Source organism: Coregonus clupeaformis, chromosome 4 (assembly GCF_020615455.1).
Source record: "Coregonus clupeaformis isolate EN_2021a chromosome 4, ASM2061545v1, whole genome shotgun sequence".
Lineage (NCBI taxonomy): Eukaryota > Metazoa > Chordata > Actinopteri > Salmoniformes > Salmonidae > Coregonus > Coregonus clupeaformis.
Window position 1 is genome coordinate 17124936 of NC_059195.1, and position 25119 is coordinate 17150054.

The 25119-nt window shown below is 44.7% G+C and overlaps 1 protein-coding gene across 1 annotated transcript; it reads right to left on the minus strand.

The window, feature by feature from the left end:
• Positions 1–769: 769 nt before the first annotated feature.
• On the minus strand, positions 770–6098 carry LOC121552311 (Bardet-Biedl syndrome 5 protein homolog). Its single transcript, XM_041865120.2, has 11 exons — positions 5916–6098; positions 4436–4518; positions 4217–4282; positions 2884–2933; positions 2664–2791; positions 2383–2518; positions 2182–2277; positions 1991–2053; positions 1544–1678; positions 1360–1443; positions 770–1119 (listed from the first exon to the last, which is right to left on the minus strand). The coding sequence occupies exons 1-11, from the start codon at positions 5975–5977 to the stop codon at positions 994–996; spliced, it is 1029 nt and encodes a 342-aa protein (XP_041721054.1). The 5' UTR covers positions 5978–6098; the 3' UTR covers positions 770–993.
• Between the last annotated feature and the right edge of the window lie 19021 nt (positions 6099–25119).

Below are 25119 nucleotides of genomic sequence, written 5' to 3' on the forward strand. Positions count from 1 at the left end.
TTCTGGATTTTTGTTTTAGATTCCGTCTCTCACAGTTGAAGTGTACCTATGATAAAAATTACAGACCTCTACATGCTTTGTAAGTAGGAAAACCTGCAAAATCGGCAGTGTATCAAATACTTGTTCTCCCCACTGTATGACTACACACAACATTTGTAACAGTGACTGGTGGAGTTTTGCGTAGTGATGAGAAAACATCCTCATATTCAGTCATGTTTTAGGAAAGAACATCCTAGTTCATAAGGGTTCGCCCTTTTATCACTTACTACAAATCCTTGCTGTATAAATCAGTTATTCTGTCATTAAAAGTATGTAAGACAAAAAATAAAGATGAAGTGAACTTTAAAGTCCTCTGAAGCTATCATACCTTTGATAGAAATTACTATGATCCCTTTTAGTCCTGAAAATCTTTGGTGATTCATTTGTGTGCGACTCATTGAGCATGTTTTATATTTAAATGTGAGTATATTTCCAAGGGACTGACCTTCCTCGTACGAAGGGCCAATGAGCAGCTGCAGCTACAACAGGGGCTGTCTGTCCTCATGAACCATTTGTAAAATACTAAGCCTGCAGATCATTGTTCACAGAACAAATTACTCATTTCAAAAACACATTTAAGAAGACGTTGTCACAACTAAGAAAGGTCAGACCAAATGTATAATATACTGAAATACTTTATTTCTTCAATCTAAATCATTGAATTTTGAATTGTATTTTTAACATTTACAATGTATATTTAAATTGTACAAATAAACATTAACACCAAAACTACACTTATATAGAATTGTTTTTATTTAGAAATCACTTAAAATTCACGTCACTCATACACAGATCAGGTCTACATCTTTACTATATACATCAAGAAGTATCAATAAATAGACAAAATATGTTGTACATTTACAAATGGTTATAAACAACTGTGTCAATTGTGCCATTTGAAAGGGAGGATTTGAGGAACTAGGTTAATCTAACTCGCCTATCAGTGTTCATGCTTCAGCCCATGACTTCCCAGAGTCCTTGAAGTGTGAACCCCTCCTTCAACTTTTCAATTGCAATTCCCAGCTCCTCAGAAAACATAGGTTCCCGGTCTTGTTGCTTATTTCCATCAGCAAAGTAAGCCTTAAAAGCAAACAAATAGAAATCAGTTATCACAATGGCATTAATAGGAGGTTAAGTGTTTAAACCATCTTACAAAGTACACCTCAGTCGTCTGTATAGACATGAGAGGCACTAGGCAACACCAAAGCCATGTTTGCAGTATGTTGTGTAACATGACTTTATCAACCTGCTATTTGCAGATTGTGAAAACAAATTGCGGACTCCCAGAGGAGGGATGACAGTTTGGCTAAGCACACTCACAGTGAAAGCATCAGTCTGCTCATCGGGCTCAATTTCCACATCATCAGGGGGCTGGTCCACTGTCAGCTCCTCCAGTGGCTGAGGCTGGAATCATTGTTGGGAGAGAGAATCCATGGCAAAGCCATTATGCATCTAACTGTGTTTATTATGATATTTTCAACAATGTGTGGTCACATAGGCGTACCTTTTCCTCCATCTCATAGTCCACTCCAAAGATGGGGTTGGCAGAGTAGACTTTGTGCAGAGAGTTGATCTCTTTAACTGCATCTTGAAGCTTATCCATTGGGTCGATCTTAAATCCAAGCACATATCCTCCAGTCTACAAACAAAGAAGACGTATGTACTCAGGAGTATGTCACAACAGTCAATGGCATGCAAGAGCCAAGTTCTCTGTATTTTCTGTCATGTTTTAAAGCTGATACTACAACACAGATATTCTACATATCCTATTAAATGACTAGTTCTATATGTAATTCTATGGTACACAATAAGTCAAATACCATCGGATACATCTCAAATGATCACAATTACCTGATGAAAGCTTTCTATCACCAAAGCCAGACCAAACTTTGAGTCTCTTACTCTGATGGAACTCTTTGGGAAAGAAAGTGACAATAATGATCACAATTACCTGCTGAGAGCTTTCTATCACCAAAGCTAGGCCAAACTTTGAGTCTCTTATTCTGATGGAACGCTACGGGGAAGAGAGGTGACAATAAGGAAAATAGATGATCACTTTCAAAACCCTAAAATGTGTCGTCAATTTGTTAGGCTGGACATGACAGCAGATTTTGTATTACTTCCTTTGTTTATGCCACTTACAATTTGAAGATAGGGAATGCTGACGTTGAAGCTCTCGTTCATATTGGCATGCCACACGATCCGAACATTAGTGATGAAAAAGGTCCCTAGATTACCCTACAACACACAATTCAGGACAGTAAGTTTCATTGAGAGCATGAAACATGTTTTTATATAGAATACTTCCCGAAGGATTAGCTATTTAGAGGAATTGATGTGTACCTGGTCACTGGATAAATTCCACACCCCGTTGATTTTGTCATACACTTCCTCTCGAGGCAAAAGCCTCAGTTGTTTATTTTGAATGAGAGCTCCTCTCAGCTTCAGGTCACGGTACATTTTAGAGGTCTCATAAGCCCTGGAGCAGAGGGATATGGACAATTAGTTGACGAGACATTCAATTCAAATCAGCAGTGACTTGACTGAATCATATCTCATTACATAATCTGGAAAATTGTAACAACTTCCACAAGTGTAATGTCTTGTTCTCTAGGTATAAATACCTGTGAACAGCAATGACAGATGTAAATAGTCTTGGACTCCCTGGAACCACATTGGTGAAAATGAACTCAAATCTTGTATTGTTAGACTTTGTCAAGATATACAGTGCTTCAGTCTGGCCTCTCAATTTCTGAAAAATAACATCCTTAGTATGGTAAATAGACATCTAGGCAAGTCTACTCATAAAGTAAATAAATAGACAGTCCTATACAGTATACTTACAGAGTTAGCTGTCCTTGTTGTGATGTTAATAATGGAATTGTATCCAACAGCTATGAAACAAAGAACATTGTCACTCAGTGTTGTTGTGGTCCTCTGTAGCTCAGCTGGTAGAGCACGGCGCTTGAAACGCCAAGGTAGTGGGTTCGATCCCCGGGACCACCCATACACAAAAATGTATGCACGCATGACTGTAAGTCGCTTTGGATAAAAGCGTCTGCTAAATGGCATATTATTATTATTATTGTTTGATTTCAAATTTTTTGGAGAAACTATACTAGCTGGGTTGTTCCACGAAAAGAGTGCCTTTTGCGTTTTGACATTTTAAGTAGAAATTGTGCACCAATATAGAATTTTAAAAGCCTGTCATATTAAATGAAGTGCCCTTTAATATAGACCACATGGAGATTTCAATAACTCTGGAGAAAAAAATACTTGCTAAAGTGCCAAAATGCAGCATTTTGACATGTCCCTCCGTGCACAGTACACCCTCTGTGACTTTCAACCCGCTTAACCCCAACATTTCTCAACGTTTTCACCATCCTTGTAAAGCCCTAGTTATTTTTGTTGCCTTGACAAAGTCATTTCAGAAAATTATTATTTATTTAATGTGATTTACATCTGTCCCTCATTTTAAGGTCAACCCTGCTATGTGAACTGAACTCTCATTTTAATATGGTGAAACTATTCCTTTAAAAATATATTTTCCTAAAGAAACATTGGACATCTAACAGTCAAATCATATTGTCAAAGCAGGTAAGCTGGTTTTACTCTTTTTGGCCATTTTCTGGTGGAATATGAGCAGGTCGGGCATAACACGTCAACACTGTTACTCATAGATGAACAGAGCAGAAAATGTTTCAAATTTTTTTTTTATAGCTTGCATTCAATTGCCACTCCCTGTGTTGCACACAACAAGATTCCATTTCCCCTGTCAGAACAGGATTTATGTCTGATTTAATAAGAAATCATCAACCCTGTTACAGTCAACCCTGTTACTTTATTTGGCACTTACTAAAGTAATTGTATTTAAAACCTCTTGAGATTGGAAAACGTGTTTTTTAAAAGTTGAACATGTTCTTTGTATGACAGAAGGTTAAAATTAGGTGGAATCCAAAGTTACACTTCTCAAAAGGCACCGAACTGGTGGAACGACCCAGGTATCACTTCTGATTATCTTTGTGGCCCACAGTAGTACCATCATAATCCAAAAGAGGGCTAAATTAATTGAGATGAGAATAATAATGTTTTCCCTTTGAAGAGTGGATGCTCCTCTAGCCATGTCAAGGAAAGATAAATAAAATGTACGTAACTAGCTTGGTCTAGGTGTACTCACACAAATTGACTCTTGGCAGAGCCAAAGAATGCCAGATGATCCTCAGATTTGTTACCAGGAGCCTCCCTGCAAGTAAGGAGTAAGTATTGTATAATTAGTGCAAACGCCCATAACCACATGGTTGCTGGTTCAAGGCCCACATAGTCTGGCTGTATACATCTCCCCCTCAATTGCTACATTGGTGTCAGTAGTGGGATAGACATGCTACATTAACGTTACCTCGATCCCCATTATTTCCTTTGGTGTCTTCAATGGAATCAAGGCAGTCTATCAAGACCTCGCCAGGTCGCGTCTTCATTTGCCTGTAAATAAAAACAGTTGTAGCTAGTCAGTGTTTTCCTATCTAACTAGCTAGCAAGCCAGCTAGCTATATTAATTCTAGCCAGTAGCTGCTTTTAGCAACATGAGTGTACTTACATATACTAGCGTTGCTCCCTATTGTATTTGGCTGCACAAAAACAGTCAGCGGGAAGCCAGAAGTTAAATAACATTTAATTTCAACTTACTGTGCCAGTGGGCAGGACGGTTGGTCATTATGACAGGGGACATTTGAGACAAAATATCTAAAGGACTGTATTATTAAACAGACTTCCAAAACGTGGGTCTGTTGTAGATCCACTTCCTCTCTGCTTCCCTCGTCAAAATAAAAGTCCTGCACATGTTCCCTATGTGGATAAAAAAAATGAATAACTTGTGGGGGCCTTTTATTTTGACATGAGGTAAGCAGAGAGGAAGTGGGTCTATAACAGACCCACGTTTGGGAAATCTGTTCAATAATAATAAAGATGATCTATTATATTAAGATATTAGCATGACTGCTCTAACAATGGAAATACATGTCCTCAATGATGGAAGGCAGGCAGGAGGAGGCGAGATCAGGTGGGGCCATTGAAGCCAATGAGAGAGCAGATACACATGTGAACAACAGGCCATACAGATAGATAAGAGGTCTCATCTTTGTATCTGTGCCATTCAGGCTATCTCCATTTTAAAGTAGTCCATTTTCTTCTTCCTCATTGGCTGATTGCTCCCAACTTATAGGAATCCCCGCCCAGTTGACTACTTTAGAATTGTGGAAGCTCTCAATAGCACCGTCCATGCTAAAGCGGGTTGTATCCATGATGAGTCCTCTATCTACTATGACAACAGGCACAACTCCGATATAAAGTAGTTTTGGGGTAAATTCCCGAAATGGCACGTGCGCCCACTTATATCAGTGCATTCCTAACAATTTAATCATTATGAAACGTATATTTGATCAAATACGCCTCATGTAGCAAATTAGCAATTACATTTTTTGTCGACCATATTCGACAGTTTCTCAATGACCTCCATACAAAAATTCCTAACTTCGTGCGTTTATTTTCGTCGACAGATTTTGGCCAGAGTAAAAACTCTTGCTTCGCCTCTCTTCCTATCTCATAATACTTACTTTTAGATATTTTGTCTCAAATCCCCCCCGTCATCATAACTAACTGTCCTGCCCACCGGCACAGTAAGTTGACATTTAATTTAACTTCTAGCTTCCCTCGGACTGTTTTTGTGCAACCCAATACAATAGGGAGCAACGGTAAATATGTAAATACACCCGCGTTGATAAAAGCAGCAATCTAGCCAGCTATCAAACGGCTAAGCTAGGTCCCCCTTTGCACATCTTTATGCTAACTTAGCAGAGCTGGAGAGCAATTAAATAACTTACTGTGCGGTTATATCGAATCTAACATCTCTATCCTCCCAGAGAACATCCAACATAGCTGCCATGATGTTAGAAAAACAACAGGAAGCTAATTTAGCTAAATCGTTATTACTAATCTTCTCCAGACAAGATGGCCAGCCCAAAGATTACCCTTCTTCCTCGTTCCTGTTGCCCTGGCAACATTACTACGGTATGCACAAGGGACAAACAGGACAACATAGAAAAGCAAACCGCGTTTCTTCTCGGTAGATAGCAAGCACAGTTCCCCTTGCTTATAATAATGCTTTTCTAGGTCAACGTGTGTCATCAGCACTACAAACACAGAATGTTAATTTGGCAACTTTACCTGTTCATCTGACAATAAATGAATAAAGAAACAAACACCACATTCAACGTTATAATAAAAACAAATACAAAACAATATCATCAAAACCAGTCAACTAAAAATGTGTGGTGATTAATAAAAATAAAAAAATCATCAACAGTGATGTGCAATTTCCAACCAACACATTTTACTTTGGCAGAAAAAGGCATAGTTGTATACTGTCACTTGTAGGCCTGGCGTATGTTACCCTAAAACTGACTAATTCATATCATTTAACAAACAATAAAAATCATTACAGCATCTGTTTAGTTTGCTTAAAAAAAAAAAACATATAGCTAGGCTACTAGAGAAATAATATATTCTAGAATCTATGACTATATTATTAGATATTCAGTGTGGAACAGCATAATGTGCTTATGGCTCAGAGGTTTGAGAATGTACATTGTGTGATGTATTTCTCATGTAAACCTGAAATTAAAAACGCTGGGTTTGAACCTATACCATTTGTTCAGTACAGTTATGAGGGTACCCCTTAATTAGGTGTGCTTGAGGAAAGCAAGAACAACATGAACAATTCGAATTATCCTTCTCCTGTAGCACCAATCCGTAAAAGCTACCAACACCAAATAAACGTTTAAAACGTGCAGGCTGACTGTCTACAGGTTGATTGAAAAACAACCTTTTGATACTAGCCACTAATACTTTTCACACTACAACCATATTTGCACTTCACCAGTAGAGGGCAGCATACCTGCACCACAGACTTGTGAACAATTTATTCTCTCAATTCCACCAACACACATAGAACACGCGCAGTTTCGTCAGTGGTTGTTTTTACTTCAGCCACTTTTGCGCTTTGAACATTTCCTTTCTGTCTATCATATCATTCCATGCTGCTTTTGCAGAGGCCTCATCATGTTGTGGAAAGCTTTGTTAGCCAAGTCTAACTTTACAGCAGTAGGCCTAACTAGTAGGCCTAACTACCTAACTACCAGTAACCTGTTTGGTTTGTGTAGTACCTTAACTATCTGCTTGGTTTTCAGTACTTTTGTTGGACTTGATTTGATTTACATTTGTATGTTCACTGTTTTGTAAACATTTACAGCGTTACAAAATACAGCATGGAACCTTTCTGCAATTCCAAACTGTAGCAAATTAAATGTTTACACATTTTAGTAAAATTCTTTAGTATTTGACACTATTCAGAAAACAAGAATACAGTTCACTTCTATAAAATGTTTGATTACCATCTTGTATCATTTAATATATTTTACAGTATAGAAAAATATGGTCTATTGATGGTTATTGTTAGTATTTGTTGTGCCATTATGTCATTAATGGTGAGATTACCTAATTCGATGACAAATTATACTGTTTAGTAAAGTTTTTATTTTTATTTTTTGAAAGGTATTTTAAGTTTTGAGGGTGTTCATGCATTTTGGTAGAGACATTTCCATAAACAATCAAAATGTCTGATAAATGCAATTCAAAATGGCAATAATAACATTAACATACAGTACCAGTCAAAAGTTTGGACACACCTACTCATTCAAGGGTTTTTCTTTATTTTTACTATTTTCTACATTGTAGAATAATAGTGAAGACATCAAAATTATGAAATAACACATATGGAATCATGTAGTAACCAAAAAAAGTTACCAGCTTCACCTGGAATGCTTTTCCAATAGTCTTGAAGGAGTTCCCACATATGCTGAGCACTTGTTGGCTGCTTTTCCTTCACTTTGCGGTCCAACTCATCCCAAACCATCTCAATTGGGTTGAGGTCGGGGGATTCTGGAGGCTAGGTCATCTGATGCAGCACTCCATCACTCTCCTTCTTGGTCAAATAGCCCTTACATAGCCTGGAGGTGTGTTGGGTCATTGTCCTGTTGAAAAACAAATGATAGTCCCACTAAGCGCAAACCAGATGGGATGGCGTATCGCTGCAGAATGCTGTGGTAGCCATGCTGGTTAAGTGTACCTTGAATTCCAAATAAATCACAGACAGTGTCACCAGCAAAGCACCCCCACACCATCACACCTCCTCCTCCATGCTTCACGGTGGGAACCACACATGCAGAGATCATCCGTTCACCTACTCTGCGTCTCACAAAGACATGGCAGTTGGAACCAAAAATCTCAAATTTGGACTCATCAGACCAAAGGGCAGATTTTCACCGGTCTAATGTCCATTGCTCGTGTTTCTTGGCCCAAGCAAGTCTCTTCTTATTATTGGTGTCCTTTAGTAGTGGTTTCTTTGCAGCAATTCGACCATGAAGGCCTGATTCACACAGTCTCCTCTGAACAGTTGATGTTGAGATGTGTCTGTTACTTGAACTTTATTTGGGCTGCAATTTCTGAGGCTGAACTTATCCTCTGCAGCAGAGGTAACTCTGAGTCTTCCTTTCCTGTGGCGGTCCTCATGAGAGCCAGTTTCATCATAGCGCTTGATGGTTTTTGCGACTGCACTTGAAGAAACTTTCAAAGTTCTTGAAATTTTCAGGATTGACTGACATTCATGTCTTAAAGTAATGATGGACTGTCGTTTCTCTTTGCTTAATTGAGCTGTTCTTGCCATAATATGGACTTAGTCTTTTACCAAATAGGGCTATCTTCTGTATATATGTAAATTGAAAACACTATGTTAAAATCACTGTGTGTGTGATTATCCCTAACCTTGCCAACAGACAAAGAGCTATGAATGGATCAGTGGTTCACCAATCAGTGGCTCGGCAACAAGACGTGATGTGTAATACGTTTTTCTGAATGTTCTTGCAACATTCCCATGAAACATGTCTAGAACATTAATATCTTATGTTCTGCGAACATGGCAACCATTTTCTGTGTATGGTTGATGGAATATTCTCCTAACCCACAAAAAACTGGACACATGAATGTTTTTGCCAAGTTCCCATGAAGCGTGTCTAGAACATTAATATCTTATGTTCTGAAAACATGGTAACCACGTTCTGGGTAAGTTCTATTTGACATTAAGGGAATGGTCTCTTGGAAACATTGCTTGCACATCACAGGAACATTCCTATGAAAACGTTAATGACTAAATGAGACTCTTAAGTGACTTCCGTCTCGCTTCCGCATTGTCTCCGTACTGCTGTGCTGTTTGTTGCTACTTGGCTACCTGCCAAACTATTCACGTTTTACTTTTAATAAACGTTTAATCAATCTTTGTGTTCAACAAATTTACCAACTTTTTAGTTTTGTCCTCACTCATCTTTTTTCGTTAAACTTTTTCACCCCGGACGTTTATCCCGAGACAGAAGAGTCATTTTCCTGTGCGTTTTAGCTGCCAACTTTACGTTATTTTCCTTTTTTCCATCGCAACTTTTTTCCCTTATTCAACTTTTTCACTCCGGACGCTTTATCTGGACATGGTTCATCAACATCTTCAACAGCCGAAGCTAAGTAGTAACATTAACATGATGTCTTCTAATTGCAGTCGCTGTACTCATAATATACAGGAGAACGATCGCCTTACGGCGAAAATAGCTGTGCTACAAGCCCAGCTTCAGACGCTAATCGTTAGGCAAGGGTAATCTCAGTGTAGGAAAGGAAGAAACAGCGTCTGTGCCACCAGTAAGTACAGACAGTAACGTTAGTATAAATCCCCCGCACAGTCCCCGCGGCCGGACAACTTTCTCATGGCTTCTGGAGGGAAATACTGTTGGAATACTCAACCGGTGTCGCTCATTCAGCCGACAGAAACCTTCAACCGGTTTTCCCCATTATGTAGCGAGTCGGAGTCTGAGTCTGAGTCTTCTCTAGTCTCTACTCCTCCCGTTACGGGGTCTGAGACGCCGAAGGCTCCCACCATTAGCTCTGACAAATTGAAAACCCTAGTCATTGGCGACTCCATTACCCGCAGTATTAGACTTAAAACGAATCACCCAGCGATCATACACTGTTTACCAGGGGGCAGGGCTACCGACGTTAAGGCTAATCTAAAGATGGTGCTGGCTAAAGCTAAAACTGGCGAGTGTAGAGAGTATAGAGATATTGTTATCCACGTCGGCACCAACGATGTTAGGATGAAACAGTCAGAGGTCACCAAGTGCAACATAGCTTCAGCTTGTAAATCAGCTAGAAAGATGTGTCGGCATCGAGTAATTGTCTCTGGCCCCCCTCCCAGTTAGGGGGAAGTGACGAGCTCTACAGCAGAGTCTCAGCACTTAATCGCTGGTTGAAAACTGTTTTCTGCCCCTCCCAAAAGATAACATTTGTGGATAATTGGCCCTCTTTCTGGGACTCACCCACAAACAGGACCAAGCCTGACCTGCTGAGGAGTGACGGACTCCATCCTAGCTGGAGGGGTGCTCTCCTCTTATCTACCAACATAGATAGGGCTCTAACTCCTCTAGCCCCACAGTGAAATAGGGTGCAGGCCAGGCAGCAGGCTGTTAGCCAACCTGCCAGCTTAGTGGAGTCTGCCAATAGCACAGTCAGTGTAGTCAGCTCAGCCATACCCATTGAGACTGTGTCTGTGCCTCGACCTAGGTTGGGCAAAACTAAACATGGCGGTGTTCACCCTAGCAATCTTATTAGGATAAAGACCTCCTCCATTCCTGCCATTATTGAAAGAGATCGTGATACCTCACATCTCAAAATAGGGTTACTTAATGTTAGATCCCTCACTTCAAAGGCAGTCATAGTCAATGAACTAATCACTGATCATAATCTCGATGTGATTGGCCTGACTGAAACATGGCTTAAGCCTGATGAATTTGCTGTGTTAAATGAGGCCTCACCTCCCGGTTACACTAGTGACCATATTCCCCGTGCATCCCGCAAAGGCGGAGGTGTTGCTAACATTTACGATAGCAAATTTCAATTTACAAAAAAAAAATGGCGTTTTCATCTTTTGAGCTTCTAGTCATGAAATCTATGCAGCCTACTCAATCACTTTTTATAGCTACTGTTTACAGGCCTCCTGGGCCATATACAGCGTTCCTCTCTGAGTTTCCTGAATTCCTATCAGACCTTGTAGTCATAGCAGATCATATTCTAATTTTTGGTGATTTTAATATTCACATGGAGAAGTCCACAGACCCACTCCAAAAGTATTTCGGAGCCATTATCGACTCAGTGGGTTTTGTCCAACATGTCTCTGGACCTACTCACTGCCACAGTCATACTCTGGACCTAGTTTTGTCCCATGGAATAAATGTTGTAGATCTTAATGTTTTTCCACAAAATCCTGGACTATCGGACCACCATTTTATTACATTTGCAATCGCAACAAATAATCTGCTCAGACCCCAACCAAGGAGCATCAAAAGTCGTGCTATAAATTCTCAAACAACACAAAAATTCATTGATGCCCTTCCAGACTCCTTCTGCCTACCCAAGGACGTCAGAGGACAAAAATCAGTTAACCACTTAACTGAGGAACTCAATTTAACCTTGCGCAATACCCTAGATGCAGTTGCACCCCTAAAAACGAAAAACATTTGTCATAAGAAACTAGCTCCCTGGTATACAGAAAATACCCGAGCTTTGAAGCAAGCTTCCAGGAAATTGGAACGGAAATGGCGCCACACCAAACTGGAAGTCTTCCGACTAGCTTGGAAAGACAGTACCGTGCAGTACCGAAGAGCCCTCACTGCTGCTCGATCATCCTACTTTTCCAACTTAATTGAGGAAAATAAGAACAATCCAAAATTTCTTTTTGATACTGTTGCAAAGCTAACTAAAAAGCAGCATTCCCCAAGAGAGGATGGCTTTCACTTCAGCAGTGATAAATTCATGAACTTCTTTGAGGAAAAGATCATGACCATTAGAAAGCAAATTACGGACTCCTCTTTGAATCTGCGTATTCCTCCAGGGCTTAGCTGTCCTGGATCTGCACAGCTCTGCGAGGGCCTGGGATCGGGAGAGACACTTAAGTGTTTTAGTACTATATCTCTTGACACAATGATGAAAATAATCATGGCCTCTAAACCTTCAAGCTGCATACTGGATCCTATTCCTACTAAACTGCTGAAGGAGCTGCTTCCTGTGCTTGGCCCTCCTATGTTGAACATAATAAACAGCTCTCTATCCACCGGATGTGTACCAAACTCACTAAAAGTGGCAGTGATAAAGCCTCTCTTGAAAAAGCCAAACCTTGACCCGGAAAATATAAAAAACTATCGGCCTATATCGAATCTTCCATTCCTCTCAAAAATTTTAGAAAAAGCTGTTGCGCAGCAACTCACTGCCTTTCTGAAGACAAACAATGTATACGAAATGCTTCAGTCTGGTTTTAGACCCCATCATAGCACTGAGACTGCACTTGTGAAGGTGGTAAATGACCTTTTAATGGCGTCAGACCGAGGCTCTGCATCTGTCCTCGTGCTACTAGACCTTAGTGCTGCCTTTGACACCATCGATCACCACATTCTTTTGGAGAGACTGGAAACCCAAATTGGTCTACACGGACAAGTTCTGGCCTGGTTTAGATCCTACCTGTCGGAAAGATATCAGTTTGTCTCTGTGAATGGTCTGTCCTCCGACAAATCAACTGTACATTTCGGTGTTCCTCAAGGTTCCGTTTTAGGACCACTATTGTTTTCACTATATATTTTACCTCTTGGGGATGTTATTCGAAAACATAATGTTAACTTTCACTGCTATGCGGATGACACACAGCTGTACATTTCAATGAAACATGGTGAAGCCCCAAAATTGCCCTCGCTAGAAGCCTGTGTTTCAGACATAAGGAAGTGGATGGCTGAAAACTTTTTACTTTTAAACTCGGACAAAACAGAGATGCTTGTTCTAGGTCCCAAGAAACAAAGAGATCTTCTGTTAAATCTGACAATTCATCTAGATGGTTGTAAAGTCGTCTCAAATAAAACTGTGAAGGACCTCGGTGTTACTCTTGACCCTGATCTCTCTTTTGACGAACATATCAAGACTGTTTCAAGGACAGCTTTTTTCCATCTACGTAACATTGCAAAAATCAGAAATTTTCTGTCCAAAAATGATGCAGAAAAATTAATCCATGCATTTGTTACTTCTAGGTTAGACTACTGCAATGCTCTATTTTCCGGCTACCCGGATAAAGCACTAAATAAACTTCAGTTAGTGCTAAATACGGCTGCTAGAATCCTGACTAGAACCAAGAAATTTGATCATATTACTCCAGTGCTAGCTTCCCTACACTGGCTTCCTGTTAAGGCAAGGGCTGATTTCAAGGTTTTACTGTTAACCTATAAAGCGTTACATGGGCTTGCTCCTACCTATCTTTCCGAGTTGGTCCTGCCGTACATACCAATACGTACGCTACGGTCACAAGACGCAGGCCTCCTAATTGTCCCTAGAATTTCTAAGCAAACAGTGGGAGGCAGGGCTTTCTCCTATAGATCTCCATTTTTATGGAACAGTCTGCCTACCCATGTGAGAGACGCAGACTCGGTCTCAACCTTTAAGTCTTTACTGAAGACTTATCTCTTCAGTAGGTCATATGATTGAGTGTAGTCTGGCCCAGGAGTGTGAAGGTGAACGGAAAGGCTGGAGCAACGAACAGCCCTTGCTGTCTCTGCCGGGCCGGTTCCCCTCTCCACTGGGGTTCTCTGCCTCTAACCCTGTTGCAGGGGCTGAGTCACTGGCTTGCTGGTGCTCTTTCATGCCGTCCCTGGGAGGGGGTGCGTCACTTGAGTGGGTTGAGTTACTGACGTGATCTTCCTGTCTGGGTTGGCGCCCCCCTTGGTTTGTGCTGTGGTGGAGACCTCTGTGGGCTATACTCGGCCTTGTCTCAGGATTGTAAGTTGGTGGTTGGGGATATCCCTCTAGTGGTGCGGGGGCTGTGCTTTGGCGGAGTGGGTGGGGTTATATCCTTCCTGTTTGGCCCTGTCCGGGGTTTCTTCGGATGGGGCCACAGTGTCTCGGACCGCTCCTGTCTCAGCCTCCAGTATTTATGCTGCAGTAGTTTATGTGTCGGGGGGCTGGGGGTTAGTTGGTTATACCTGGAGTACTTCTCCTGTCTTATCCAGTGTCCTGTGTGAATTTAAGTATGCTCTCTCTAATTCTCTCGTTCTCTCTTTCTCTCTGAGAACCTGAGCCCTAGGACCATACGTCAGGACTACCGGGCATGATGACACCTTGCTGTCCCCAGTCCGCCTGGCCTTGCTGCTATTCCAGTTTCAACTGTTCTGCCTGCGGCTACGAAACCCCTACCTGTCCCAGACCTGCTGTTTTCAACTCTTTAATGATCGGCTATGAAAAGCCAACTGAGAGACCTGAGCCCTAGGACCATACGTCGGGACTACCGGCCGTGGTGACTCCTTGCTGTCCCCAGTCCGCCTGGCCTTGCTGCTATTCCAGTTTCAACTGTTCTGCCTGCGGTTATGGAACCCCTACCTGTCCCAGACCTGCTGTTTTCAACTCTTAATGATCGGCTATGAAAAAGCCAACTGAGATTTATTCCTGATTATTATTTGACCATGCTTGTCACTTATGAACATTTTTGAACATCTTGGCATGGTTCTGTTATAATCTCCACCCGGCACAGCCAGAAGAGGACTGGCCACCCCTCATAGCCTGGTTCCTCTCTAGGTTTCTTCCTAGGCTTTCGCCTTTCTAGGGAGTTTTTCCTAGCCACCGTGCTTCTACACCTGCATTACTAGCTGTTTGGGGTTTTAGGCTGGGTTTCTGTACAGCACTTCGAGATATTAGCTGATGTAAGAAGGGCTATATAAAATAAAATTGATTGATTGATTGATTAAGGGAACGTTCTCTAAAGTTGTGGGAATCTTTGTTGTTAGTTGGGTAGGTCTAATGATGGGAAAGATGTCAGTGGAAAAATACTGGACTGTATAGATCTTACAAACTTGCCTCTGTGGTATGTGAGGGACATTGGACGACTGTGAAGACACGCCAGGAGTTCCAGTGGGCAGGCGAGGAAGTACTTTGAACCCACATACTTTGTTCTTTATGATCATCATTGAGTATAGGCTTGCTTAGATGCTCTGTCTTAGCTGAACTCACTCTTAAATTAATTTCCCTTAAGTTTCACTTCAACAGAAATGTCCCTGAATATTGCACAAGTATTAAATATGAAGCTACATGTCTCGGGAAGCTAACCACAAAATTCCTCTTATTCGATTGAAGGTTTCTATTCCATCCGAAATGTAGGAGACTCACATGTAGATGTCATATGTTGCCCTCCCTTGTTTTTCTCCCATTTGGAGTCAAGCCCTTTTCGTGTGTATTTAATGTACTGTATTTTGAGTTTGCAGTGACTGTTCAATTTGCAATTTGTGTTTCTCTTCCTCAATCCGTGTTTTCTTAATTGATTTATTGTAGAGTCCTCCCCCTTGGCTTGTCTCCTTGGAGATGAGAATTGGCCCAGGTTTACCACACATGTGCCTCATTGACCTAACAAGCTACCTGCCTGGTCATAGTATGGCTCCCAGCTCACTTCTGGGCTGCAGCTGGAAGAGGAAGACTACCACTGGACTTCTGCTGCTGCTGCCGCCGCCACCACGTCACAGGCAGCCACGATGATGACCAAACATATGTGGTTGAATACATCTGTTCTGAACGGCTCCCTGCTTTTCCTCCACCCCAACTGTCGACTGCACTGGACCGGACCATTTGCTGGGTGCCACACAAGCTTGATGACAATGGACGATGAGGAACGACTACCTAACGAACCATCGGCAGTAGTGTGTTGGGGAACAGCGGTAGTGATGGGGATACGAAGCTTCGTGATGCATTGAGGCTTTTTCCCAGCCAATTGTGTTGAAAATAGATTCATTACTTGAGGCTTTGATCAACAGTGTACACTAGTGGCACCTACTGGTTAAAATAATTTATAACCGCCAAATTATTATAGATGACGGTCAGGTGGTTGTTCGAAGAAACGATGCTTCAGACATCATTGATCTCATGCTTCTGACCAAATTCACATAGACATGTGAGTTATAGATCCGTCATTCTCATTGCAAGCAAGTCTAAGAAGCAGTAGATGTGTTCTATGTATGCTACTTCTATGCTTCCCGTTCTTAAGTTAAGTTTGTGCGTCTTTTACTTTCGGTTTTGTGCACCAGCTTCAAACAGCTGAAAATACAATATTTTTGGTTATAGAAAACATTTCACAGCGGTTTAGATGGTACAATGATTCTCTACCATATACATTTTTTTTGTCACATAAATTAGGCAAACTATTCAAATTTTTGCAATCAGGAAATGGTAGATCCTCCCTGTGCTCAGACTCAAAATGATGGCAGATGCCCCCTCCTCCGGTTTGTAGGGCAGGGAATCTGCCTTCCGCCCAAAAGGGGAGAGGGGAAAGAGTCGGACCCCGTGTAAGCCATGCCCTGCTCCCCTTACCCCAGGGGAATCGCCGGTGGGGGCCTGGAGCCACTGGCACCAGTATACTGCCCTCTTCCTGCCATGCAGCTATGCTGGCTCGTTGCAGGGGACGTCGGACTGGGACGGGACCCGGGTCTGCGGGGCAGGCAGAAGCTTAAAGCCTCGCCTTCTGTTCTGAAAGTTCCAAAGACTCGTTCAGCTCAATAGGAGCATCCAAGATGTCAGCCTTCTCCTTGTCTGTCAGGCTGGACAGGTTAAGCCACAAGGCCCTCTCTCCTATCTCCGCAAGGCTCATGGCGCGTCCTCAGCCTTGGATAGCGCCCCTTTGCAGGCAGCTGTGTTGGCAGACAGCTGGGTTCCCAGCCAGCTGGGTTGGGCATGCCCGAATCCAGGAGGTTGCCCATCTTATCCAGCAGCTCTACTTGATATGCCATCAGTAGAGCGGTGTTGTTCAGTGCCCTAACTGAGCGTGTTGCAGACACATAACCTTCTGGAGGATGGAGGAAAAGAAACGTTCCATCTTGCCAGGGAGAGATGCACCGGTGAGGGAGGAGGCATGGCATTAGGTAGTTAGCCAGAGAAGGTTCCATTGCTGGGGGGGTCGCATAACCGCAGCTCCTCCATACCCTGTATGTCCATGGCAGCGAAGTCTCTAGCTGGGACCTTGCCGGACAGGGGCTTGTCCCAGTTGCGTTTGTCAATCTTGAGCTTGGCTGCAGCCCATTTGCACACATGGAGTAGACCATACTCCAAGCTGGGAGAGGGGGGCAAGTGTGCTAGAATGCCTCGAGGTCTGAGCTTCTTCATCATCCTTGTCGCAGAAGATGCGCAGAATACTGTCGTCCTCCTCCTCTACAATCACCATGTCTCCCTCCCTTGCTGCTAGTTCACCGAACATCGGGTGGAAATCTGGGGGGACCAGCTGGTCTCGGTTCGGGGTTGTTGGGTTGCCTCTTCGCCCGAAGGCTGGGAGGAAGAGAGACTCATGGGGGGGGCTGCTTGCGTTTGAGGCTGGACTTAGGCAACTCCTTGCAATGCACGCAGGATTCTATACTCCCGAGTGGCGCAGTGGTCTAAGGCAGTGGTCTAAGGCACTGCATCGCAGTGCTAGCTGTGCCACTAGAGATCCTGGTTTGAATCCAGGCTCTGTCGTAGCCGGCCGCGACCGGGAGACCCATGGGGCGGCGCACAATTGGCCCAGCGTCGTCTAGGGTAGGGGAGGGAATGGCTGGCAGGGGATGAAGCTCAGATCGTAGAGCATGGCGTTTGCAATGCCAGGGTTGTGGGTTCGATTCCCACGGGGGGTATGAAAAAAATAAAATAATGTATGCACTAACTGTAAGTCGCTCTGGATAAGAGCGTCTGCTAAATGACTAAAATTGTAAAATGTAAAAATTCTGTGTTAGTGAGAGCTGTCTGGGCATGCTTCAGTCCCAAGCAGGCAACACAGATAGGATGAGTGTCTTCCCTGATAAAGGACCCACGTAGGCACAGGTGTAGGGAAGCAGGGGGCACCTGTGAACCCAGCGTGTAGTAGCCATAGCTCCAGCTAGTGGGAAGTCCGGGCTATGCGTGTGCTGGCCGACGCTTAGCTGTGTAGCTAGCTAATCCTGGCATTAGAAGGCTACCTGAAGAAAAAGTGTGTGGTGTAAGTCTTCGGTGAGCTAGCTAGGTTAGCCTTGCCTTGCAGCGTGGGCTAACCGAATCTCAAAAGTCTCCTTTCTCTCTTCCACCGTGGTGGGGAAAAAGCAGCACGAAGCAGGTAGCTAAGTGGGCAAAGTACTCAATCCTCTCGACGAGAAGCTGTAATCCTACACTCTGCAGCGAGTCCTAGCGAACAGTTAAGCAGGAAAGCAGTGATTCAAGTCGTGCTGAGGAGAATTAGAGAGAGCTTGTGAGGAAAAAAAAAGGAAAAAAACAATAATGACTAGAGGGCGGGATCGTGTTGCCTTATAAGGAGTGGAGTTCCCCACTATTTGCCACGCTTCATGTCCGTCAGACGTTGTGTGATTGGAACTTCAATGTGGTCACCGCATCGAAGGGTATTCCCCATTGTGAGATACCGAAAAAAGTATTTGAAAGAGAACACACACAGCACATCTACTGTATAGAACCACACACACACAAACAGGCCTGTGACAGTCCTCTTTTAAAGATAAAAAAGGTGGAGGGCTTACTAAAACAAAGGAAGGACTAGGCTGGACTGAATTATAGGCTAGATCAGGTTTATTGCTGCCACCATGGCGCATCAGTCAGAATGCAATTAGGAGATGGAGATAAGAATCCAATAATCATATTTATTCACAGTTGAAGAACGAACACAAAAGGCACATGGGAGAGGTTTGGAGCTTGGTTAAAGGGGCAATCAAACAATAACCACTGTTTCGGTAAATTGCTCTCAAATTCATAGACAGAACTATGGATGCAAGGACTGACCATCCGTGATATTTTCAAAATTATAGTTTGAACCATGTTTTGAGGCTATGCAGTTGTCACGCCCTGACTCAGGGGACTCTTATATGTTGAGTCAGGGTGTGGTTTTCTATGTTGTGTATATCTATGTGTATGTTCTAGTATGTGTAGATCTATGTTGGCCGGTGTGGTTCCCAATCAGAGGCAGCTGTCACTCGTTGTCTCTGATTGGGGATCATACTTAGGCAGCCTATTGGCACTCGTTAGTTGTGGGATCTTGTTCCGTGAGTAGGCTTGTTTTGTGTGTAGCCTTAGGACTACACGGTTCGTTGTTTTGTTGTTTTGTCGTGTGTTTATCATTTAAATAAACATGTACGCATTTCATGCTGCGCCTTGGTCTGACCCGTCCTTAAACGAACGTGACAGAAGATCCCACCAAACACGGACCAAGCAGCGTGCCCAGGAGCAGACAGCCTGGACATGGGAGGAGATCCTGGACGGAAAGGGATCCTGGACATGGGAGGAGATTCAGGCTGGGATGGATCGCCGTCCTTGGGAGGAGACAGTGGAGGCCCGGTATAGAGAGGAGCAACGGCAACGCAGAAGGCGCCGGCCGAGGAAGAAGCCCGAGAGACAGCCCCAAGAAAATTGGGGGGGCTAAAGGGGTGGTCGGGGAATGATGGAGAAGAGCCCCGACCACTGCACTCGTGGGGGCTCAGGGTGGAGTCCTCACGGGAGGAGGACTGGGTGCAGAGAGTGAAAGACTGGTACAGTCGGAGATCTCTGACGTCAGTTCCCAGTCCGGTACACCTCGTGCCTGCGTCTCGCACCAGGCCTGTGGTGCGTGTTCCCAGTCCGGCCCGGCCCGTTCCAACTCCTCGCACCAAGCCAGTGGTGCGTGTTCCCAGTCCAGCCCGGCCTGTTCCTGCTCCTCGCACCAGGCCTGTGGTGCGTGTTCCCAGTCCGGCCCGGCCCGTTCCTGCGCCTCGCACCAAGCCAGTGGTGCGTGTTCCCAGTCCGGCCCGGCCGTTTCTGCTCCTCGCACCAAGCCAGTGGTGCGTGTTCCCAGTCTGGCCCGGCCCGTTCCTGCTCCTCGCACCAAGCCAGTGGTGCGTGTTCCCAGTCCGGCCCGGCCCTTTCCTGTTCCTCGCACCAAGCCAGTGGTGCGTGTTTCCAGTCCGGCCCGGCACGTGCCTGCTCCCCGCACCAAGCCAGTGGTGCGTGTCGCCAGCCCGGTACGCCCCGTACCTGCTCCCCGCACCAAGCCAGTGGTGCGTGTCGCCAGCCCGGTACGCCCCGTACCTGCTCCCCGGACCAAGTCAGTGGTGCGTGTCGCCAGCCCGGCCCGTTCCTGCTCCTCGCACCAAGCCAGTGGTGCGTGTTCCCAGTCCGGCCTGGCCTGTTCCTGCTCCTCGCACCAGGCCTGTGGTGCGTGTTCCCAGTCTGGCCCGTTCCTGCTCCTTGCACCAAGCCAGTGGTGCGTGTCCCCAGTCCGGCCCGGCCTGTTCCTGCTCCTTGCACCAAGCCAGTGGTGCGTGTCGCCAGTCCGGCCCGGCCTGTTCCTGCTCCTCGCACCAAGCCAGTGTTTGCGTGTCGCCAGTCCGGCCCGTTCCTTGCACCAAGCCAGTGGTGCTTGTTCCTAGTCCGGTTCGGCCCGTGCCTGCTCCTCGCACCAGACCAGTGGTGCATGTGCCCAGTCCGGCACGGCCCGTGCCTGTTCCACCGGTGCCTGGTCCGGCACCGGTCAGCTGCTCCACTCCGGAGCTAGAGCAGTCCGCTACACCGGTGCCTGATCCAGCTCCGGTCAGCTGCTCCACTCCGGAGCCAGAGCAGTCCGCTCCACCGGGGTCCAGTCCAGCTCCGGTCAGCTGCTCCACTCCGGAGCCAGAGCAGTCCGCTCCACCGGGGTCCAGACCAGCTCCGGTCAGCTGCTCCACTCCGGAGCTAGAGCAGTCCGTTCCACCGGTGCCCAGTCCGGCCCGGCCTGTTCCTGCTCCTTGCACCAAGCCAGTGGTGCGTGTCGCCAGTCCGGCCCGGCCTGTTCCTGCTCCTCGCACCAAGCCAGTGGTGCGTGTCGCCAGTCCGGCCCGTTCCTTGCACCAAGCCAGTGGTGCGTGTTCCCAGTCCGGCCCGGCCTGTTCCTGCTCCTCGCACCAAGCCAGTGGTGCGTGTTCCCAGTCCGGCCTGTACCTGCTCCTTGCACCAAGCCAGTGGTGCGTGTTGCCAGTCTGGCCCGGCCCATTCCTGCTCCTCGCACCAAGCCAGTGGTGCGTGTTCCTAGTCCGGTTCGGCCCGTGCCTGCTCCTCGCACCAGACCAGTGGTGCGTGTGTCCAGTCCGGCACGGCCCGTGCCTGTTCCACCGGTGCCTGGTCCGGCACCGGTCAGCTGCTCCACTCCGGAGCTAGAGAAGTCCGCTACACCGGTGCCTGATCCAGCTCCGGTCAGCTGCTCCACTCCGGAGCCAGAGCAGTCCGCTCCACCGGGGTACAGTCCAGCTCCGGTCAGCTGCTCCACTCTGGAGCCAGAGCAGTCCGCTCCACCGGTGCCCAGTCCAGCTCCGGTCAGCGGCTCCACTCCGGAGCCAGAGTAGTCCGCTCCACCGGTGCCCAGTCCAGCTCCAGTCAGCAGCTCTACTCCGGAGCCAGAGCAGTCCGCTCCACCGGTGCCTAGTCCAGCTCCGGTCAGCGGCTCCAGTCCGGAGCCAGAGCAGTCCGCTCCACCGGTGCCCAGTCCAGCTCCGGTCAGCGGCTCCAGTCCAGACCCAGACGTCAGCCCCTCTCCATGTTTGGGGTCTCCCACACCAGGGTCCAGACAGGGCTTGGTACTTTGTGGGAGGAAGGAGAGGGGAAGCAGCGCGCCGAGGTCCAGACCAGACCAGGGGCGCAACAGGGAGGCGGAGAGTATGTGGTCGTCACGCCCGGAGCCGGATCTGCCTCCGAGGCGGAATGCCCACCCGGCCCCAACCCTGTTATGTAAAGGTTGTGCGGTCGGAGTCCGCACCTTTGGGGGGGGGGGGTTACTGTCACGCCCTGACTCAGGGGACTCTTATATGTTGAGTCAGGGTGTGGTTTTCTATGTTGTGCATATCTATGTGTATGTTCTAGTATGTGTAGATCTATGTTGGCCGGTGTGGTTCCCAATCAGAGGCAGCTGTCACTCGTTGTCTCTGATTGGGGATCATACTTAGGCAGCCTATTGGCACTCGTTAGTTGTGGGATCTTGTTCCGTGAGTAGGCTTGTTTTGTGTTTAGCCTTAGGACTTCACGTTTCGTTGGTTTGTTGTTTTGTCGTGTGTTTATCATTTAAATAAACATGTACGGATTTCACGCTGCGCCTTGGTCTGACCCGTCCTTCAACGTCCGTGACAGCAGTGTTGGTATACAACTACATTGTTCACAAACAATGGAGTAAAACAAGCTTACATTTTGGGTTCTGATGGGGACAGTTGAACTATGCTCATGAGGCATTTATAAGTTATATTCTTCAAGAATCAGTGCGTTCAGAAAGTATTCACACTCCTTGACTTTTCCCACATTTTGTTGTGTTTCAGCCTGAATTTAAAATGGATACAATTAGATGTTTTGACACTGATCTACACACAATACCCCATAATGTCAAAGTGGAATTATGTTTTAAATATTTTGTACAAATTAATAAAAAATGAAAAGCTGAAATGTCTCGAGTCAATAAGTATTCAACCCCTTTGTCATGGCAAGCCTAAATAACATCAGGAGTAAAACTGTCCTTTAACAAGTCAGATAAGTTCCATGGACTAATTCTGTGTGCAATAATGGTGTTTAACATGTACCCCCCACATACAATTATCTGTAAAGTCCTTCAGTCTAGCAGTGAATTTCAAGCACAGATTCAACGACAAAGACCAGGGAGGTATTCCAATGCCTCGCAAAGAATGGCACCTATTGTTAGATCCCTTTGATCATTGTGAAGTTATTAATTACACTTTTCATGGTGTATCAATACACTGAGTCACTACAAAGATACAGGCGTCCTTCCTATCTCAGTTGACAGAGAGGAAGGAAACCACTCAGGGATTTCACCATGAGACCAATGGTGATTTTAAACCAGTTACAGAGTTAAATGGCTGTGATGGATCAACAGCAATGTAGTTACTCCACAATACTAACCTAAATGACAGAGTGAAAAGAAGGAAGCCTGAACAGAATAAAAATATTCCAATACATGCATCCTGTTTGCAATAAGGCACTAAATGAATATTGCAAAACATGTGGCAAAGAAATTAACTTTTTGTCCTGAATATAAAACATTACGTTTGGGGCAAATCAAACACACATCACTGAGTACCACTCTTCATATTTTCAAGCATGGTGGTGGCTACAACATGTTATGAGTATGCTTGTCATCGGCAAGGACTAGGGAGTTTTTTAGGATAAAAATAAAAGGAATAGAGCTAAGCACAGGCAAATTCCTAGAGGAAAACTTGGTTCAGTCTGCTTTCCAACAGACACTGGGAGACAAATCCACCTTTCAGCAGGACAATAACCTAAAATGCAAGGCCAAATACACTGAGTGTACAAAACCTTAGGAACACCTTCCTAATATTGAGTTGCACCCCCTTTTGCCCTCAGAACAGCCTCAATTCATCAGGGCATGGACGATACAAGGTGTAGAAAGCGTTCCACATGGATGCTGGATCATGTTGACTCCAATGCTTCCCACAGTTGTGTCAAGTTGGCTGAATGTCCTTTGGGTGGTGGACCATTCTTTATACACACGGGAAACTGTTGAGCATGAAAAACCCAACAGCGTTGCAGTTCTCGACACACACAAAAATGGTGCGCCTGGCGCCTACTACCATACCCCGTTCAAAGGCACTTCAATCTTTTGACTTGCCCATTCACCCTCTGAATGGATTTAATAAGTGACATCAATAAGGGATCATAGCTGTCACCTGGATTCACCTAGTCAGTCTATGTCATGGAAAGAGCAGGTGTTCCTAATGTTTTGTACACTCAGTGTATACACTGGAGTTACTTATCAAGAAGACGGTGAATGTTCCTGAGTGGCTGAGTTACAGTTTTGACTTAAATATGCTTGAAAATCTATGGCAAGACTTGAAAATTGTTGTCTAGCAATGATCAACAACCAATTTGACAGAGTTTGAAGAATTCTGAAAAGAATAATGGGCAAATATTGTATAATCCAGGTGTGCAAAGCTCTTAGAGACTTACCCAGAAAGACTCACAGCTGTAATCGCTTGCGAAGGTGATTCTAGCATGTATTGACCTAGGGGTGTGAATACTTATGTAAATTCGATATTTCTGTATTTCATTGTCAATACATTTGCAAAAATGTCTAAAAATGTGTTTTCACTTTGTCATTATGGGGTATTGTGTGTAGATGGGTGAGAAAAAAAGTATGTTTAATCTATTTTGAATTCAGACACACACACACACATACAACAAAATGAGGAATAAGTCAAGGGGTATGAATACTTTCTGAATACTGAAGATTGGTGATATAAGATAGAAACATCAATCCAACTAGACAACATAGGCTATTCCGACTTACAATAGCTTAGATTTTGTTAGATGAATTTGCATTAATTTGCAAATTAGAGTAAATGCTGCAAATGACGTTGAATGAGCAGCACCACAGATATTGTGATGAGCAAGATGCAAGACTTCGCTCTCGCACAGTCACACACAATATCTGCACATGTGTACGGGTTCGCTTCACACTCTTACAACGTGGTAGCCACCGGACCAAAACAGTGGAGAAGTTTTTCCTCGCTCTCCAACGCTCTTAGTTGTTGCGGAAATTGACCCACTATGCTGTTTACTTTGTGCATCTATGTCAAATCGCTAGACTCTACCTTTTAAAGTTATGAACATTTTACTAACTTTAAAATGTTCAGGCTAACTTAAAATGTTACATATACTTCTTGTATTGCTATCCCTGACACAGATTAAGCAAGCACACAAAGTTTCTTCAGAAACGTTACTTTTTCTAGTTATTGTTGTATTTTTCCCCTCACTCTAGTGCTTAAACGCTTTAAGCTATAAACACGAAACCAACTTTCAAATGTGCAGACTGCCCCAAAGTAGATTGCTTGAGAAAATCTTTTCGATAGCATTTATACTTTTTGATCTACAACAATATTTAAAATGATCTCC

What these genes read in the sequence shown, in the direction of transcription:
- LOC121552311 (XM_041865120.2), bottom strand. Translation starts at nt 5,977, where the DNA reads ATGGCAGCTATGTTGGATGTTCTCTGGGAGGATAGAGATGTTAGATTC. An exon ending in AGATTCGATATAACCGCACA is followed by an intron (nt 4,519 to 5,915) that starts GTAAGTTATTTA and finishes TTTTATTTACAG; the next exon opens with GCAAATGAAGACGCGACCTG. An exon ending in CAACAAGGACAGCTAACTCT is followed by an intron (nt 2,792 to 2,883) that starts GTAAGTATACTG and finishes GTTATTTTTCAG; the next exon opens with AAATTGAGAGGCCAGACTGA.